Source organism: Bos javanicus, chromosome 25 (assembly GCF_032452875.1).
Source record: "Bos javanicus breed banteng chromosome 25, ARS-OSU_banteng_1.0, whole genome shotgun sequence".
Taxonomy (NCBI): Eukaryota; Metazoa; Chordata; class Mammalia; order Artiodactyla; family Bovidae; genus Bos; species Bos javanicus.
The window spans coordinates 26,218,897-26,238,289 of NC_083892.1; the positions used below are offsets into that span (position 1 = coordinate 26,218,897).

Below are 19,393 nucleotides of genomic sequence, written 5' to 3' on the forward strand. Positions count from 1 at the left end.
TGATTCCCTTTCTCTGATTTTCCAAAAATCCCAGCCTCCAGACCCTACCATCCAGTCTTGACTCGAGGAGTGTGACTGCTTCCTCCAGCCTGATCAGTGGGCCCCTCTGACCACCCTGCTTTTTAGCTGTCTGATAACCTAACGCCTTGCTGGGAGGAGGATCTGAATAACTGGCCTTAAGAAGAATGTGAAACAAGAATGAAAGGACTGGGGAACAGCTGTTGTTTATGTCTTTCTTCTCCCTCCTGGAAACAGCCACTTAGTTCATGGGCTGACTTTCAGTCTTTAAAGGGGTGGGTACAAGATCTAAACCTGACCAATTGGAGCACCCGAGGCCTCTGGCTTCAGATCAAACCAATGGAGTCACTTCAGGACTGCTGGAATTCTTACTGTTGAGGTTGTTAGTAAGCTGTAAGCCTGGAGCTGCCAGGGGCTTGTGGGTGAGGTGAACTTTCTGAAGCCAAAGCAAAGGGAAGCAGAGGTCCAGGGACTGATTGCTTCCTCGGAAGACCTAGATTCAGTCATGTCCAAAGTCAATGAAATCACTGAAATTTTTAGTTACACAGTCCAGTGAGTTCAAGTAACACTATCACCTGCCACCGAACATTCCTTCACACACATTAAGACAGAAAAGGTGAGAGTCCTGGGATCTGTCAGAATAACCAACAGTTTATTAAAAGCTTGCTGTAGGGCTCTGTGCCAGCCCCATAGCTGGGAGGGGCTCTCATGACTGCCCCCAGGCCCGGGAGCAGCCCCTTCCAAGGTTCTTATCTTGTTCACCTGCCCCAGCTCTGATCCCAATTAAAAAAAAAAAAAAAAAGATAAAAGGACAAGACGGCACAGGACTTCAGACAGCAACGGGGGAATGGAGAGACCCAGGCATCCTGACCCCAAGACCCCATCCTGATCTCCTTTCAGGAAGGCCTTTTCCTCCCATTCTTCCCTCCCAGGCCCCAGACCTGCTCTGCCACATCCCAAGTCTGGGGGCCTGGCGTCCCCAGTCCATGGCCCCATTCCAGGGGGTAGTATAGTTCTCTTTATATAATATATCTAGACCCACCCTTCCCCCTCCCCCAGGGGACTAGATAAATATTTGACACACATATCTCCCTCCTTTCCCGAGGCCGTGATGGAGAGAAACCCTGGCACCATGGTGGGGAGGCAAGGGCTCCCGGCCAGCCTTGAGGCACCTATGCCCAAGCTGGCCTTGGGCCGCTGGCCAGCCCAAGAAGCTCATGAGATGAGGTCTGAGGGGAGGAGCTGGAGCCAACATCCTATCCCCCACCCTTGGGTGGACCTCAGGCTTACAGCCCTCCAGGATCAGGCTCCACCCACCCCTGCCTCATTCATCTGCTCATATCCACCTTGTACTTCAGGAATAGAAGTGGGAGGAACCATTGAGGATGTGGGAAGCAACACTGGTGCTGCGGCTCAGAGGCCCAGGCACTGCAGCAGCAGGCGGGCCCACACTGTCACTGCCACTGCCCCCTGAGGCTGCTCGCCGCAGGGGCTGGGGGCTGTTTCTTAGCAGCAAGAGGGCTCCACCACGGGGTGTGCCGCTCTGTGCCGGGGGCCCCAGCCAATTTGGGGGACCTGGGGGAGCCAAGAGAGCGGGCTGACGCCAGGCCGGGGGCGGCATGCCTGGTGGAGGAGGGCCATGGCTCCAGTGCGCCCCTGAACGGGGAACTGGCCGGGAGGGCCAGGCGGGGGCAGGGGGTGGAGCAGGATAGCCCTGGGCAGCAGCCTCAGCTGGGATGCCCCCCAGAGCCATACTGGAGAAGCCCAGCCTCATGCTCTCAGCATCGAAAGCCTCGATCTCACGGGCCTGCCGCTCAAGCAAACTCCGGATTCGCTCAGAGCGCCCTGTCTGCAGGGCCAGCAGCTCCTCTTCCACCTGGGGTACCCAGAAGAGAGGTTAGAGGGTCCAGGATGGGGGCTGCCCTCCCCAGCCCATCCTGGAAGCCCAGCCCTCTCACCCGCTGCTCCAGCAGGGCCCGCCTCAGGGCTACTCTCTGCTCCAGCTCCCGCAGCTCCCGTTCATGCTGACTCTCTGTGCGGATCTTGATCTTGCTCTGGTAAGCATTGAGCAGCTCCAGCTCTTGTTGCAGCTGCTGCCGAAGGGCCTGGAACTCTGCTTCCTGGGTTTCATCAAGCCGCAGCTAGAGATCAGGAAGAACAAGTTTTAAGGGCCTCCTCTCCAACCCCCACAATCCTCCCCTGCCCCAGTAGGCCTGGGCCCTAAGGTTTCAAGAAAGCAGCCAGTCTCAACATCTATCAGAATGAAGGTCATCATACCCTGTGACACAGCAATTACACTTCCAGAAATTTATCCCCCACGTATACTTGCACATGTGCTCGAAGATGTTCACTGAAGCGTTGTAATAGCAAAATACTGGAAACAACCTAAACATCCACCAATAAGGGATGGGTTAAATAAATCATGGTACATCCATACCATGGGAAATTCTATGCTCTTAAAAAATGAGACATGTACTGACATGGAAAGATGTCCAAGGAATATTAGGTGGAAAAAGAAGTTAAGAGGACAGTTTGCAAAGTGATTCCATTTTGGTTCATGTTTTTAATATAATTTCCAAATATGCATAGGAAAAAAATCTAATACAATTCATTTTTAACAATTACCTCTGAGAGGTGGGATTAGGTGAGGGCATGGCAAATAAATAAGGACACTTTCACTTTTTATACTGTGTTAAGTGGCCCATTCCTGTGTCATGTGATCGCTAACAGCAATCTTCAAAACCCTCCAACTGGCCTGAAGGCCACACTCATTTTGATTTGCTCCCTGTTCACACATTAAACTAACTCAGGCCCAGGAAAAAAGTACAGCCATTCTTTCCTTGGTGGTTCTTGGTGGAGTAGGCAGGCTGGCTTTGTCAAGACCTTAAGAAAATACTTAAAGAGAAATAATAAAAACTGTTGCAGAGACTCCCAACAGTGGGAGAGTATCTGAGTTTCCCAAGAACAAAAAGCCCCCCGTCTCTCTACACTCCCCACTTCCAGTGTTCACAGCTAAGCTGGAAATATAAAGGCCAACCTCCACCATGCTCCCTCCCTGGACCCCAGGCCTCACCGCCTGTGAGCTGAGCATCTCTGAGATGGACTGGTCGTACTGCTCGGCTAGGATTGCCAGCTTGCGGGTCTGTTCTTCCTTGAGCCGCTTAAGGAGGCTCTTGTGCTGAGCTTTGGGCGTGGTCTCCAGCAAATGGGCCCGCAGAGCCTTGTACTGCCGAGTCTGGATCTTACACGTCTCCTGGAACTGCTTCTTGATCTGCAGCTCCTTAGACTATGCAGTGGACGGACCAAAGGGAGATGGGGGCAGGGGGAGGAGGAGGAACAACCAGGGGAGAGGGGGAGAAGAAAGAGAGGAGGAGAGGAGACAGCAGCAGAGACAGGGAGAGGGAGAGAAACAGAAAACATGTTAGACAGAGGGGGCGGGGGAGCTGTATACAGACAGACACGGAGAGATGGGGTTGTGTGGAGAGAGATCAAGAAGATGCTCAATGGGCAAGAGACGCAAAGAGAACAAGAGAGCTTCCAAGAGCATGTTCAGAGTTGGGTGGACAACTCACAAGAAACATCAGGAGAGTTCATGAAGAGGGAACTGAGAATCTTTCAAGTACTGAGTGCACACAAGAAGTTTTGACCATGCAGAGGAGGAAGAAAACATGACCTGGAGATAGATGCCTGTGAGCAGATACAGAATATACACGAGTGAGAAAACAAAGTCACTCAACACACCCATGGAAGACAGCAACAAAGCTGAGGAAAGAGAGGAAGCCCCAGGTTCATCACCTCAGGGTGGGAGGGAGGGAAGAAGGATAAACACCAAGCCAAGAAATGGGTAAGAAAGGGTGGCCCCATTTTGGGTCACACAAGGGAAAGGGGCAAAGGCGGTGGCCAGAAAGGGCCTGACAAGTTTAACAGGCCAGCAGCTGCCACCCTGACCAGACCTCCACATTCCAGCCCGGCCCTTGTGCACTCAGCTCCCACTCCAAGCCCACAACCAATCCCATTTCCACGGCCCCCACACTTTTGGGCCCCCAAACTCACCATCCCCTACTGGGGAGGGTTTGCAGTCCCATCCCCCAGCCCTGATGCCAGGAGAGAAACTCAGCTCCCAGACAGAAGGGAACCACATAGGGAGTGGATTGGGAGAAAAGGCAGTGAATGAGGACGAAAAGGACCCAGGACCTGAGCACTCTCTGGGAGGAATCCACATACAGGGGAACCGTGGGACCAAGCAGCTCAACAGGGACCCAGCCCTGCCGAGCTGGTAGTGGTCATGGTGCAATGAAGCTATGAAGGTAGAAAAGATGAGGCTGAGGAAAGGGGTTGAGATAACGTAGATGGGGTGAAAAGGTCATGGAACTGGGGGCCAAGGGTCCAGACTGGGGGCATACCGGGGAGGCTAGGCGGCAGGACAAAGCAGACAGAGGCAGCCTGGGCCAAAGGTACAGTTCCGCTCAGATATTTTATTTGTGTTTGTCTTTTTCTTTTTTTTTTTTTTGGTGGGGGAAAGGGGACAGGTTGGAAGGGAGACAGAAAAACAAAATCAAAGAGAGAAAAAAAAAAAAAAAAAACATGACTCTTCCCACCCATTGCCACCCCTGGCCCCAGGCCTGAGTCGATGAGGGTGAGGATGAGCACACACACAGCGGGAGAACAGCAATAACTTAGGGTGGGGAGGAGCATCAGGAGAACACAAAGTATCGTCTCCAGACTCCATGGCGGAGGAGGCTGCCTGTCTCGAGGCTGAAGGGCTGGGGGGTGAGGTGTGGGGTGAATGGGAGGAGAGGCCAGGGAATGGAGAAACTTCACTGAGTAGTGGGAGATAAAGTGCTCAATGCTCTGGATTCAGGCTTGGGAGGAGCTGGAATTGGTCACCTCCAGGGAGGCAGGGCCCGGGACTGGCGCACTCGGGATCTCCGCCCACCGAGCATCCCTGGCGGTGGCTGGTGGGAGGCAGGAGGGCCCAGCTGGCGCTGGCTGCGTGGAAGCAGCCGGGGGATACGGCTGGGCCGCTCACCCCGAAGCAGGCCCCAACTGGCCAGTGTGTGGACAGCCCAGGGGGGCAGGCAGGTGGCTAAACTTTGGCTGGCCCGGGCCAGGCGCCAGTTCCAGCCCTTGCACAGGGCCCAAAACCTGGCCAAAAGGGCTAGTGGGTGTCGGGCAGTGCGAGGATTACCCCTTCTGGGCCCAGGGACAGGAATACGGCTGCGGAAACCATCCTTGTTGGTCTTGGGATACAGTGCAAATAGGCCCCGGTCCCCCACGGCTCCGCAGCCCTGCAGGGCCCGGAAGACCATGGGTGATAGGCGCAGCAGAGCCCGCAACCAGAGTCGAGAGATGCCCCGGCGCATCCGGGGGCCCTGCTGTCGCACCCATTTGCCCCCTGCCGCCAGAGCTGCCAGAGGTAGAGCCAGGCCTGGCCAGGCGAGGAGCCAGGCAGCCCCAAGGCCCAGAGGGACGCCCAGGAGGCCTCGGCGCCAGCTCAGACTGAGGACGGCCCCCAGTGCGGTGCCCTGAGCCAGGAGTAGGAACAGACTGGGGGGCAGGTGCAGAGCTGTACAAAGAAGTAGGTAGGAGGCCCCCAGGCCCACCAGCCCTACCTCAAGGGCCAGCAGGGCTGCCTGCAGGCCACCCCCACCCTGGGCCGCCAGCAGTGGGAGCAGCAGCAGAAGTAGTAGGGGCAAGAGGCCTGAGGAGGACCCCACTGCAAAGGAGAGTCCAGCCAGGAGGCCATGGGACAGGAGTCCAGGGAGCTGGCTAGTAGTGCCTGGCCTCAAATGTGTTGGAGGGGGTTCCGGGGGGATGTCTGGTGAGGGACAGCCATCTCCAGGATCCCTTGGGGTCCTAAATGGAGCCCCCTCCTCCTCTTCCTCTTCCTCCTCAGGGACTGGGGTCAGTGCCGGACCCTGGACCCAGTCAAGCTCAAACTCCTCACCCAAGAGGCTGCCATCCTCCTTCCCCCACAACCTCCATTCCACTGATGCCTCCTGGCCCACAATGCTCCTCTCCTGAGGTGCTGGGGATGGCACTCTAAGCTCCTCTGTCTCCTCCTCAGGTAGCCCCCAAACCTCCTCATAAACCAAACTCTCGTGGTTTTGTGGACTGGGGCTAGCGGTTTCTGACTCTTCCCCCAGTATCCTCTGCTCCTCTGGCTCCAAGGCAGCCCCTTCCTTCCCCAGAATCCTCTCTGGAACTGCTTCCTCCTCCTCTCCCAGCATTTTTTGGTCCAGGACTGCCTCCTGGCCAGGTGAGCAGGGTTGCTCTTCTCTAGGGGTGCCTGTGTTAGGTGGTCCCACAGCCCCAGGAACGGGGAGCGGGAGGCCCGGGGGACGCTGGCCTGCACGTACTTTGAGGCTCTTGGGCTGCTGGCGAACCTGGGCCGCGTGCTTCTGCCGCAACTCCTGCTCACGCCGCTTATTGTACTCCAGCTGGTTGCCCAGCTCCGTCTGGTGCTGCAGGCGGGTGAGCTCAGCCCGAGTGCGCTGCACGGCCTGCAGCTGCCGGAGCTCCAGCTCCCGCGTGGCCTCATGCTGTCGCAGAAGCAGCGCACACTCCAAGTCCTTCTGTGTCTGTTTCTTGTTCAAGTCCTGAGGCAAAAGGGAGGCAGGGGCCAGAAAGCAGTTAGGAAGCCTTGTGAGTGTCAAGAAAACGAGAGCCCCAGGATTTCTTGGCAAGGGAAGTGACGGTGGGGAGATGAGGGGTATGGGTGAAAGGGAAAAGGGTGCCAAGCTCCTGGCAGGTTGGGAACACACTTGGGGTCTGGTGGGCACGAGAAGTCAGAGAGATACTGAAAAGAATCCAACCCACAACATGAATGAGGGCAGAGAGGAAAGATGGTCCCAAGTGAGGCAGATTAAACAGGGCAGGAGCCTGGGACCTGGGAGGCGACCAGGGGAGGAGGAGGCCTACCTCTCGCAGCAGGTCCTGGTCTAGGCTGTGGCGCGCCAGCAGCATTTTGCGCTTGTACTGGCGACACTGCAGCTCAAAGTACTGGCGCTGCCGCCGCAGCAACCCAGCCTCCTCCTCTGCCTGGCACTGCTGTAGCTGCTCCTTCTGCCGCAAAAGCCACTCAGCCTTCTCCCGCTTGGGGGTGCTGGGGTTCTCCTGGAGTTCCTAGGAAAGGGCAGTGGGAGAGCCAGGGGGTCAGGGCCTGCCTCACTCCCCCACCAACCCCACCCACAGCTGTGGCCCAAACCCACCTCCTTCAGCTGCTCCTTCCGCAGTTTGTAGGTTCGCTTTTGCGCCTCCAGCAGGGCGGCCAGCTCCTTCTTCTGCTGCCCAAGGATGTGCTGCTGGAACTTCCGCTCCTCGGCCTGAGCAGCTCGCGCCTCCTTCTCCCCGATGGCCTGGTGCCGCCGGGACAGCTTTTCGGCCTCAGCCCCAAAGCCAGCCCGCTGTGCCTCGAGCTCCCGCTGCAGCCGCGCACTGTGCTCCTCGCGCTCGCCCCTCAGCCGTGACTCCAACGCCAGCAGCTGTTTCTGGTGCTGGCGTCGCATCCGCTTATAGCCACTCAGCTGCTCCCGCAGGGCTGAGTCCTGCTCATGCTCCTGAATCTGGCGGCTGACCTGGGGAGGGAGAAAGGTGAGGAGTGGGGCGCAGCTCTGGCCCCGTGTTAGTAACACACACGCCGTCTTCGTGCTGTGTGGGCGAGAACCTGAGTTTTAGATGCATGGGTTTAATTCTCATTTGGCACCTTCCTCACTTAACCTCTCTGAGCCTGCCACCTCCACTGGAGAATGGAGACATCATCTCCCTCATGGGTTGGTGTGACCGCATCAGACAAGAAAAGGGACTGAACACGGGGTCTTGCCTAAAAGTAGGGACAATTCAGATTGATTCAAAAGAGTAAAAGAATCAAGACAGACCTGGGCCCAGATCCCCAGTTCTGCCACTTTCTAACTATGTGACTTCAAGAAAGTTAATGCTGCTAAGCCTCAGTTCTGTTACAGGAGACAATAACACCTCCTCATAGGGGGCTGTGGAGATTAAGTTTGCTACCTATGTAATAGTATCTAGAATACTCTGAACTAGAAAGTGATTGTTCCTTCCCCTTCAGCAAACACTGAAGACCCTTTACAGCTCAGGTATGGAGGCAGAATACAGACCATAGGATGCTGGATAACAAGAACACTGGACCTGAACGCCCTCATCTTAAGTTTGAACTCAGATCCCATTGTTCAAAGGCTACGTCAATGGCCCCAAACTAGTTCAGATGGCCAAATCCCTAAAAGTCCCAGACCTCTCTCACGGTATCACAAAGCACCAAGCATCAGAGGGTCTTTAGAGTTATCCTAGCAGAACAACCAGTCATAAGGAGAGGCTAAAAGAACACAACAGACCAACCAATGGCCTCCAAGAGGACTGTCAACACAGCTAAACAAGAATGTAATCTAAACGTCTACTAAAATTATAGACAAAAAAAACTGTATCTTATGAAAACACAGTTTTCCTATCAACTGAGGGGAAAAAAACCCCAAATGCCATGCCTTTATTTTAGGAGAGGACCAAGGTACTGGTTACAGAATTTGAGAACTACTAAAGGGAGCCCTTTTGAGTCACAACTGTGTCATCTCTTAAATGGAATCATATCCTCACCCTCCCAGAAAAGTTGGAAGGATTAAATACAGGCAGGTGGGGGGCCGGCAAGCCAATTACTGGTACAGGCAGATACCTATATACCATCTCTGTTCTCTAGGGGCACAGAATCCAGCAAACCTGTCACAATGCTGTTCAGGAGCACCAAAGCACAGGACACGAAGCACCTGGCTGGCCAGGAGCCTGGGAAGACACACCAGGAGATGATATTTAAGTCTAGTCACAAAGACAGGGTGAGAGTTGGGCAACATGACCAAAACAGTCTACTGAGAGAAGGGAGGCGAGAGGGGAGGATTTAGGTGAGACAGTCGAGGTAAGAAGGAAGTGACAGCAACAGAGTCTGGAACCTGGACTTAATCACAGCCCACCGGGAGAAAGCCATTTCTGAACTTAAATAGTCTGGGGGACCTAGGATGGCTGTACTTACCAGGGAGGCAGTACGGATGGTGGCAAAGTGGTCCCTGTTGCGGCAGTAGGCCCGTCGGCGGGCCGAAGAGGTGGCAGAGGTGGGAGCCGGGGCTGCAGGTGGCTGGAGAGGCCCTGGGGTCATCTCTGGCTGGTAGGGGTCATCATAGAGGTTATCAGAGCCCTAGAGGAAGAGAAGGTGGAAGGAATGCCCGAGTCTCAGAGGTCAGAGGGTCCAGAGAGAGTTCCCTGAAAACCCAGTCAGACCTGGAGCAGGGCCCTGTGGCTGTCAAGCCTACTCAGGCACAGCTGCATACCGGCAGCCGGTGGATGATGGAGCTGTGGGAGGTGACTGTGTGCTCCCCTTCCTGCATCATGGCCATCTCCCGGGCTTCAGGACCTTCTTCCTCCTCCTCCTCCTCTTCCTCCTCCTCTTCCTCCTCCTCATTATCAGAGGCATCTGCCAGGCTGTTGACTGAGCTGCTCTGGCTGGAGGCGCTGATGGACATGCTGGGCACTGAATGGCTACTCTCTAGACTGGTCAACGTCCCGGCCCGGTGCATGTAGGGCTCTGCCTCCTGTGGACAGGACGTGGGCTGTTGGGCAGGGAAGGCGAAGGGCAAGGCAAGCGCATGTGGAAGTAGCACACGGAGACAGAGAGTATGAAGAGGGGTGGGGGAGCGGGACCAAGCAGCTGCTCGGAGGCAAGTACAACATGGTGGTGAAGATGGTGGCAGGGCACCCTGGGTCACCTCCTCCTCCTCTGGGGCCTCCGCGCCAGGGCCATTGGGCGCCTCCTGGAACAGGATCTTCTTCATCTTGCGGTACTGCAGGTTGTCCAGCTCCCGAACAGCATCCTTGGTCCTCTGGATGAGGTCCATGATGACTGTGGGTGGCCGCTCACGGAGCACAAAGCGGTGCTGGGGGAAGAGAACACTGAGACCTGCTGCCAAGCACCCCCGCACCCCAACATCCCATGGATCCTGCATTCCCTCTGGCCCGAGGCACTCACTCCCCTGGGGCCTGTGCCCACCATAGCCTGATGCTGGCCTTGTCCCAAGCCCTCCTCCCACATTAATTTTAAACACCCAGTCTCTACTCCCCAGACACCTTTGTTCCTCCAGGCACGGCTGACAGGCAAGAATAGCCAGAGATCTGGATTCTAGTCCAGGTCTTCAAAGTGCTCTGTGCCCCTGGACATGTCATGAGGCTTCTCTGGGCCTCACAAGGCATCCCACAGTTATTAAAATAAGTGGATCCAACTAGACAGTTCCCAACTAGGGGTCCCAGGGCCCCCATAGATCTCTGAAGGAATGTGGGCCTCTCTACTTTTGGTAACTTGAAAAACACCTAGGGAAATCATACATTTACCCATGACAAGGTTACATAGGCTTTTGGCTTGAATTACATTAAGATCAGTGTGGCAACCCTGGTTATCGCATGCTGACCAGAAGCTCTGACTTGTAATTATATGTCTTTGATTAATGGAAGATGTGAAAACAAACTATTACTTGATAAAGGCAGTCTCCTAGACAAACTCTTGCAAAACAGAGTCCACTGGGCACTGGGGATGGGTATGGGAATTCATAAATGAAGTTCTTGGTAGAGGAAGAATCAGGAATCACTACTTTCACTGAGGGGTTTCTGTGATTCCAACAAATTTCAGTTCTAGGAGAATACTAGGTCAGTGAGCCCTCACCTTCAGAAGAACCTCTGAGGTTGGTCTGTCTTGAGGGATTTTCTGAAGGCAGGAGTCGACAAAATTCCGGAAGTACTCAGACCTAGAAGTCACAGGAGGGTAAGGGTGGGGTAAAGAGGACATGAGTCAGGCAGCCTTACCCCTATGGCCTAACCCCTGGGCCCAGAAACCCTAGTCCTCACCAGTGTCCTGACTGGAGCACGGGGGACTCGTTCTGTGCAATGTGGTATAAGGCACTCATCGCATTCATGTTAAACAGCGGTGGTTTCCGTTCCGCTACAGAGAAAGGTCAAGGGGGAGAAGGTGAGAGGTGGCAGGTGGGCAGAGGAGACTGAAATTGCAATCAGAAGACTCTGGTCCACACCCCCGCTCCCCAACCCTAAGCAATTCCCATAACCTCAATCAATTCCTTCCTCTCTAAGATGCAATATCCAGCCTTTCTGCTGCACGTGGGTAGAACAGGGATCAGAGACAACAACACACGCAAAAGCACCAACAAAGGCAGAGGGAAGCACATTCACTTGCCAGCCCAGTTAATATTTACCAGGTGCCCAATGAGAGCAAAAAACTTGCTTAGGTACTGAAAAAGATAAACAGACAGGCCTTGTCTTCAAGGAATCTCCAGTCTAACAGAGAAGGTTAAATGAGACTGAACAAATAACATCAAGTTCAAAGTGCTAATAACTGGCCTAAGAACAAAACAGTAAATGGCTGGGAAGCCAGGCCTTCAAGTTGGTCCACTTGCAGCGGTTTCAGAGAAGCTTGTTTGGAAAAACGAATAATGGAGGTAGGCTTTAGTTCAGAAGTTGCAAGCCAGAAGCCCCTTGTGGTCCAGACAAATGTTTTGTATTGTTTTGGTTTGGGCCTCGACAATGATTTTTAAATTCTGACACTAGCAACGAAATAACCTAAATTTTCAGTTTCTTTTTAAAAAAATTAGATCTGGTGAAATGAAGCCTACATTCCTGCATAACAATGGGCTGGAGCTAAACAATAGCTCCCTGTTCTCCTGGGAACAGCAACCTCCAGTTTGCCTTAGTCTCCTCCATACTGCTTCTCTGACACCAACTGAGCATCAGTTGCCATTTACAATCAAGATTGATGTTTTTTGTCTATAATAGAGAAATAGTTTTCTGAGCACATTTCTGTACCAAAAATTAACAATAAGATGGATAGCTCTAGATTTTTCTTATACTGGCCTGTTTCACATACTTCCATTGCCTATCTGTTCATGGCCTTAAACGGTACATGTGTAGACAGAGGGAAAGGCCAAGTCCAAATCTCCAACATCAGGCCAAGGACACGGTACAAAGGTAATTAAGAGGAAATATTCATAGCACACTTAGGGGTGGAGCTTGTAAAGGGGAAAGCCAGCCTTTAGGAAGCAAGAGCCTTAAGCTTGGTGTAAGTAAGAACAGGGATGGCTTCAGTCTTGAAGGCAACAGGGAGGCTCTGAGGAGGAGAGAAAACAACAGGACATCTCTGATGTAAAAGAGAATGGAAGGAAGAAGAGACTGGCAGTGGGAAAGATCACGACAGGAAGTTGTTGGTAAGAGTAACTAAAAGCATCTCTTTCTTGGGCACCTATTTTGTGCCTGAACTTGTGTGTGTGTGGCGGGGGGGGGGGGCGGGGTGCTTACAAACATTTTCTCCCTAAAACAGTTGTTGCAATAGCATTGGCTGGCAGAAAAGAGAACCTCAACATGGCTTCAAGACTTCATGAACTCACTGAACCGAACTCTTGGGCCTTATCACTCACTGCTCTTTGCTACTAACTAAAGCTAGTCTTAGTTCCCCAGGCCTGCTCCTCATTCTGTGTCTGTAATGCTTTTCTCTACAAGCCTTCCAACAGTTACCTATCATTTGTTGTGTGGTTCTGTTTAGACATCTCTGCTATAAGAAGACCTTCTTCAGCCCCTAACTAGGTCAAGTCCCTTGTTTTCTGGTTGTACTGTTACTATATCATTTCCATTCAGCTTTTTTCACATAGAGAGAAAAAATACCTACTTACCCCACTTGAATTTAGATTCCAAGAAAGCAGGAACCTCATTCACTGCTATACCCTCAGAATCTACTAGCACAGTGCATGGCACACAAGTGGGCACTCAAAAAAAAGACTTAGAACTAGAGTAGTGGACAGAAAAAGATGAATGCTATGAAATCTTCTGGCCTAAGAAATGGCAGGGTTTGACAGCTGCTTGTACTGGGAATCAAGGGTCCTCAAAATGGACAGGTGCCTGGAAGCCTCAGAGGATGGGACAGTGTAGGGATAAAGTAAGAAAAAGAGAAAGGAATGGAGAGAAGAGGGTAAAGGAGCAGAGAGACAAATGTCCTTACCCAGCTCGATGCAGGTTATGCCTAAGGACCAGACATCCACCTTGCCATCGTACTGCCCCTCATCCATCGCCAGGATCACTTCTGGAGCCATCCTGGGAGAATGGTCAGGAGAGAGAGGCTAATCACCCGCCCAGACCCTGCCAACTCCTGCTCCCAACATCCCAGGAGCTCTCTCCATTCACCACCACTCCCACTCACCAGTACGGGGTGCCCACAAAGGAGTTGGCAGGTGCCATGATGGATGCAGAGCCGAAGTCCCCCAGTTTCACCAAGCCTGGCTCTGACAGCAGGATGTTTCCAGCCTTCACATCCCTGCCGAAGGCAAAGCACAGGGGTAAGACATGCATCTCAGAAGGTTGGGCAGGGGCTTTGAGCAGGGGCTTTGGCCAAGAAGACTACAGCCCAGCACAAGGAGGGGTGGTACACAGAACACCAGCTCCCTCCCAGCCATCACCAGTGCTGCTTGTACCTATGAATCATGTTGTGGGAGTGCAGATAAGCCAGGCCCTGAAGGGCCCCGTGGGTCACAGCTGCAATCTCCACCTCCTGAAGGGGCTTCTTGTGCACTGGGGAGTAAGGGAAAACGATCAAATGAGGGAGTCCAGGGTGGGGCTGGAACTACTTCCCCTTTACCCATCCCCTACAGCTTCTCTGCTCTTCTCCCTTCTCCCACTTGTTGGCCAAAGAATCACTTACCTTCCAGAAGGTCAGAAGCTGAACCCAGGCAATACTCCATCACCAGCTATAGAAGGGTCAAGGGTCAGAGATCAGCAGACGTGGCCACCCCTGGCCTAGCTCGCTCGGGGAGAGATCCAAAACAGAGGGCTTCCTTGCCTAGCCACTACTCAAGCAACGCCCCCCAGGGCAATAACAGGGAGAAAGAACAACCGAGAAAACAAAAAGGTGGAGGAAGTCCCTGGAGTTAGGACCTTGACTTCACTGGTGGCTCAGACGGTAAAGCATCTGTCTACAATGCGGGAGACCTGGGTTCAAGCCCTGGGTTGGGAAGATCCCCTGGAGAAGGAAATGGCAATCCACTCCAGTACTACTGCCTGGAAAATCCCATGGACAGAGGAGCCTGGTAGGCTACAGTCTATGGGGTTGCAAAAAGTTGGAGACGACTGGGCCATTTCACTTTCCTTTCCTTTAGAAAGAGCCCAAGACGTCACTACCACCAGCAGCTGAATCCCATCATTCAATCTCCTGCTCCTCCAGTCCATGTGCCCCACTTCAACTGCTAACAGGCTACGTCACTCTTCAGCCTCTCCTTCTGGATGAATAATATGACTTATGAGTTTGTTTGAGGACTAAAAAGGTTGGGAGAAATTTCCTCCCTCCCAAGATCTGCATGACAACACCCTGAACAGGGCCCACCTCGGAGACTAGACCAGGATAAGGACAGGCCTGAGTACTGGCAAAGATGATGAGGGCAGAGTCGGGGGCTAGCTCACCCAAGCTGTGTGCTCCCTCAGGTAACAGCCCCGGTACTGAATGGTATTGGGATGCCGAAGCTTCTGTAGGAACCGCACCTCCTTGATGATGTCCTGCCATTTCTGAGAGAAGGTAAGAAAGGGGAGGAGAGCTTTACTTAGCCTGTATCTTAAGACTGGGGTCCTCGGCATCCTACCCAGTCTGTCAAGCTCAACCTACCTCATTTGACTGCTTTCCACTGTAGGACATCTTCTTGATGGCCACCACCTCACTATTCCGGACATCCCGGGCCTGAGGACCAGACCAGAAGGTAGTAAAGGTCCCCAGAAAGCATTAGGCAGCAAGAAGACTTGCTGGCCCAGTAGGAGAGGGCAGGAAAGACTGGTGTGGTGGAGAAGAGGAGCATACAGGGCTGTTTGGAGGTCCACAGTGGGGAGACAGTCCCTACCCCACCCTCCCCAGCTTTAACTCACAAAGTACACAGCTCCAAAGCTGCCATGGCCAATCTCACGGAGGTCAGAAAAGAGCTTTTCTGGGTCATCCTTGAAGAAAAGCTCAGCCACATCGGGGTCCTTCAGGCTCCCGGCCCGGCCCCCAGCTGGCATGGTGGCCCCTGGGGGCCCTGAGAGTGGGGCTTGACCTGGCGAAGAGAAGGGACCCTTAGAACAAAGACCAGGCCCTCAGAGAGAGAAAGGAGCTAGCCCCTCAAGTTTCTGCTTTCTCCCGTAGTTCTGATGAGGGGGAGGCACTACTAAGGAAGGGCAGGGGGAGATTAGGAACAACATCAAAGCTCCAAAAAAAAAAATATAATGAAGTTGCCCTGGCAACCAGAGTACGGGGGGCTGGGTCCCTGGAGTCCCTAAAACTGCAGGAAGACTGGGAGTTCAGCATCCTCATCAACACTCTCAGCCCTCAACAAGTTTCATTTCCCCAGAACCCCTAAATCTCCCCTCAAGAATAAAGATTCTGCCTCCCAGCTAGAGCCCCATGTCCCCAAGTGTCCTGTCCCACAAGTCCCATGCCCCAAATATTTCCAGGCACCTTCCCATTCCCCTTGGCGTGGAGGCCCCCTCCTCCCTCAACCTCTCACACCCTGGAGGAGAGCAGGAAACAGCCAGGCCGGAGGCAGTGGAAATCCGGCCATTGTTACAAGTGGGTACTGGCCCAGAGGGGCCAGGAGGCTCGCGCTCAAAAAGGGCCAGGGATGCTGTGGCAGGCAGGAGATCCAGAATGGGAGGACAGAGAGAAATGGCATCTGGCTCTGTGGGCTTGCAATCTGGGCTGCCTCACTTGTCCAGTCCGATGGCATACCCATCACACACGTACAGGACATTGGCGGCACAAAGAACATGTACTGAGCATGTGTAGTAAGCACCTTCTGTGCATTATCTCATTCAATCCTCACCACAACCCTATGAGGTGTTACTATTACCCCTATCTACTTTAACAGCCCTATAGAAGAAGACGGGAAGGATCGTTATCACCATTTCACAGATGAGATCGCTGAGGCATAGAAAGGAAAGACTTCTCCAAGGCCAGCGAACAGGCTCTTCTCTCCAGTCAGGTCTGTGTACTCATTTACTCTCTCAAAAACTCACGCCAAGCTCGGTTCCCTCCTGCAGAAAGCCTCCCCTGACCACCTCAGCTCTTGGGGAGAGCTTCTAGAGCCCACAGTCAGAAAAATACTGAAAACTCCAGCAATGCATCAGTCAAGACCCCTACCCCCCAGGGGATTCCAGGCTAGGCGCCTGGATAAGCACTTGTTGGAATTTAGGTACAAAGGAGTTTTCAGTGGCACTGGACTCCCAGGGCAGAGTTCTAGCTCCTTAAAAGCACCTAACAATTTAACATGTAATTATATTCTGTTGTGCATTGTTTCCTGTTGTGTTGTTAATTTTGTCTGCTCGGCCCAACTGGAAGCTGGAGGGCAAGAAGTAAGCCCGACTCTCTGGTGGGCCCCCAGGGTGCAGAGGGCTGAGAATAGCCTGGGAGATTGATTGACTGCCCTCAGCCCAGCCCCAAGCAGCTCCCAGGCCCTGTTCTCCATTCTCCTGCCAGCAACCCTGCCAAGCACCCCTCACCCCCACCACACACCCACACACAAAGGCAGGTGCTCACAACTTGCCAAAGAAATCTTCTTGACCTCTTTACCAGCACCCAGCCAAGAATGCCAACCGAGGACCCCAGGTCACATATAAGAAATGCCAGCAAACACCACAAGGGGCCTCTTCCTCAAATTACAAACATCTGAGTGATTACCAAGGTTTGTGCTAAATCGTAACTATCTTCTAAAATGACAATGTTACCTCCATGCTATAGACGAGGAAACCCAAGCCTGTCGACCCTAAGCTACACTACCAATGCATTTCATCCACAGAGGACAGCAACAGGGCTTTGAGTAAGTTCCTTAACACTTGGTCTTCTCTTCAGTAAAATGGATTACAGTGTGGAGCTGTTGTGAAATTTTTAATGAGATCTCATACTTAGGAACATTATGCAGACACTCAGCATATGGATTTTTCCTTCCCTGCCTCCAGAGTCATCACCACAAGGCTTAAATACTTTGGGGATCATTCTACCCCCTGGCAGCTTGGCTTTAACTGTTAAGAGACATCACTATCATTTGTCGGAAGACACAGTCCTCTTAGGAACCCAGGCCAAAGACGGGGATCAGGGTAAAGATGAAGGTCACAGTAGAGACAAATCCATGAGGCAGAAGGCAGGAGCCAGAATCTCCCATCAGGAAAGGTTCTGAGAAGAGCCCTCCTAAAAAGGAAGCTCTCCTCCCTCCCATTCTTCAATCTCACCCCAACCCATTCTACTCTGGACCCCTGGCTAAATCTAGGAATGGAAGAAAAGAGATGACAAGAGACAGGTATGGAGCAGGAGCAAGACTTGATCAAGGACCTGAGTTGAAATCCTGATTCTGCCACTGTGTGACCTTGGGCAACCTCTCTGGGCCTCAATATGCTCAACTGTAAAATGGGAAGACAGCAATAAAACAGCCCCCCACCACATGAATGGGAGGAGAGATCACATGAGAGAATGGACCTAAAAAGCACTTTGTAAATGACAAATCTTACGACAAATGAGATTACTTATACCATCACAGCAAGAGGTTGGAACGTAACAATAGGTGAGGGGAAATACTGCCAAGAACCCCCAAACACAAATGTACACATACACTTCCTTGAAAGGACAAGAAACCCAACCAGACCAAGCCTAAAGAACAGATAAGCAGACCCACCACGGGGAGCAGAGGTCTGGGAATTAACACCCCAAAGGAAAGAGAGTTACAATCATGAAGGAGTAGCTGTGAGGGGCAAAGTGAACAAGGAGATGACCAGAAGGGTGCAAACCCTTCTGATTAGCTCAAGGACTGTAGGGCGTGACCCCGGGTGACATGACAGACCCTGTCATCTGAGGTCCCCCATCAACTAGATGTAAGGAGGGGAAGAGAAAGGGGAAGAAGGTGGCAGCAGAAGCCAAGACTAGCCAGAGGCTGACCACTGGCTCAGCTGGCTTCCCCATCCTGAGCAGAGAGTCTACCCAGGCCCAGCTTCCCAGGAAGAAGCACCCTTTCTTCTCAATCTAGATACAGGGACCCGCGCCCCTGCACCCCGTGTCTCACCTGGTAGGGGTCACTGTGGTGCCCCAGCGCTTCCGCTTCTTCCTGGGGTCCTCCAGCGGCTCTGCCAAGCAGGGAGAGGGGCAAGGAGACCTTTCCCCTCGCCACCTCTTCCTCGCCTTTCGCTCTTCCTGAGGGGCGGGCCCGGGAAGCCTCCCCTGGAGGGGAGGGGGTGACAACCTGATCTGACCTCGCGGTCCAGTCCTCCTCCTCGAGGGCGACAGTTGCTGAATCCCGGATTTCTGATTGTGGGGTCTGAACCCCAGATATGTGAACGGGGGGAGGCTGAATCTGATATTTGAATTCGTGGGGAATGACCCCTGGACACTGGTGCGCACGGGGTCCTGAACCCCAGATTTTTGAAATCCTATGAAACAGAGCCCCAGGTTTAGAGAGGTTGGGACCCGAGTCCCGGATATCTGGAATCTCAGGGGCTGATACCCGGATATCTGAGAAGCGTGGGGTCAAGCCCGGAAATTCGGGACCAGGGGACTGAGCCCCAGGTCTTCGGCCACCGACAGGGGGCCTACCCGAGGACGTCCGACCGCACGGCCCCTCTCACGCCGGGGTCCGAGGGTGACAGCCCCCACTCCCGCCCCAGCCCCCTCCCTTTCCCCTTCTCTCTCCCGAGGATAGCTGAAAGATTGTAGCGAAGGGCGGTCCCCGTGCCCTCTCTCCCTCTCCTCTTCTCAGTCTCAGCCTCTCTCCGCACCACAGCCCTGGTCTCGTCCCGGTCTCCCTCTCCCTCTTCCTCCCAATTCCAAGATGGAGACCGGGCGGGAGCGCGCAAGCGCGGTAAGGACGCCGGGCCAAGGGGGGCGGGGCCCCAAAGGAAACAGCCCCGCCCCTCTTCCCTTACCGCTGCTGCCAGAGAGCTGGGCAGCAGCCCAGCCAGAGTGCGCGCGCGCCCCGCCACGCGGACCCTGGGTGGGAAGAGGCGGGGAGAAGGGTTAGTCTTAAGAGAGGGAGGAGACCAGCGCGCTGTCCGACAACTGGTGGTGGAAAGAGATGCGGCGCATGCGTTCGCCCCGCCTTTGCGCGGAGCCCGAGCTTGTTGCTAGGGGAAGCTTTGAGGGGGCGCGGGTGGAAGGAAATGAGAAGCCGTGATCTGCGCCTGCGTGCAGGGTAGAGGTTGGGAGGGGTTAAGGGAAGACTGCCGCTGGGAGCGGGAAAGGCGGGAAAACGGACTGTCCTGGTTAGTAACTATCCAGCCTGGGCGTGGGCTCCCAAGTTCGAGGAATCTTTGCTAGGAAAACTCAAATCCCATC

The 19,393-nt window shown here is 53.6% G+C and overlaps 1 protein-coding gene across 3 annotated transcripts; it reads right to left on the bottom strand.

Moving 5' to 3' along the window:
• Positions 1-649: 649 nt before the first annotated feature.
• Positions 650-18,943, bottom strand: TAOK2 (TAO kinase 2). 3 transcript variants are annotated; one of them, XM_061401604.1, is made up of 19 exons: positions 18,129-18,934; positions 14,971-15,137; positions 14,717-14,788; positions 14,518-14,619; positions 13,763-13,808; positions 13,536-13,632; positions 13,265-13,378; positions 13,067-13,158; positions 10,912-11,005; positions 10,730-10,811; positions 9,783-9,950; positions 9,348-9,608; positions 9,053-9,214; positions 7,230-7,595; positions 6,940-7,143; positions 6,378-6,617; positions 3,092-3,304; positions 1,977-2,159; positions 650-1,894 (listed from the first exon to the last, which is right to left on the bottom strand). In XM_061401604.1, exons 2-19 carry the CDS (start codon positions 15,100-15,102, stop codon positions 1,373-1,375), a joined length of 3,150 nt encoding a protein of 1,049 aa, XP_061257588.1. In that variant the 5' UTR covers positions 15,103-15,137; positions 18,129-18,934; the 3' UTR covers positions 650-1,372. The 3 variants fall into 3 exon arrangements, with proteins under 3 accessions (XP_061257588.1, XP_061257589.1, XP_061257587.1); XM_061401605.1 differs by lacking the exon at positions 3,092-3,304 and having other exon boundaries at positions 18,129-18,935; XM_061401603.1 differs by lacking the exons at positions 650-1,894; positions 1,977-2,159; positions 3,092-3,304 and having other exon boundaries at positions 4,474-6,617; positions 18,129-18,943.
• Positions 18,944-19,393: the final 450 nt, after the last annotated feature.

Coding starts and splice junctions, on each gene's coding strand:
- TAOK2 (XM_061401603.1), bottom strand. CDS start 15,102: ATGCCAGCTGGGGGCCGGGCCGGGAGCCTGAAGGACCCCGATGTGGCT. Junction 14,789..14,970: donor GCTTTGGAGCTGTGTACTTT/GTGAGTTAAAGC, acceptor TCTGGTCCTCAG/GCCCGGGATGTCCGGAATAG. Junction 9,609..9,782: donor AGGCCCCAGAGGAGGAGGAG/GTGACCCAGGGT, acceptor TCCTGTCCACAG/GAGGCAGAGCCCTACATGCA.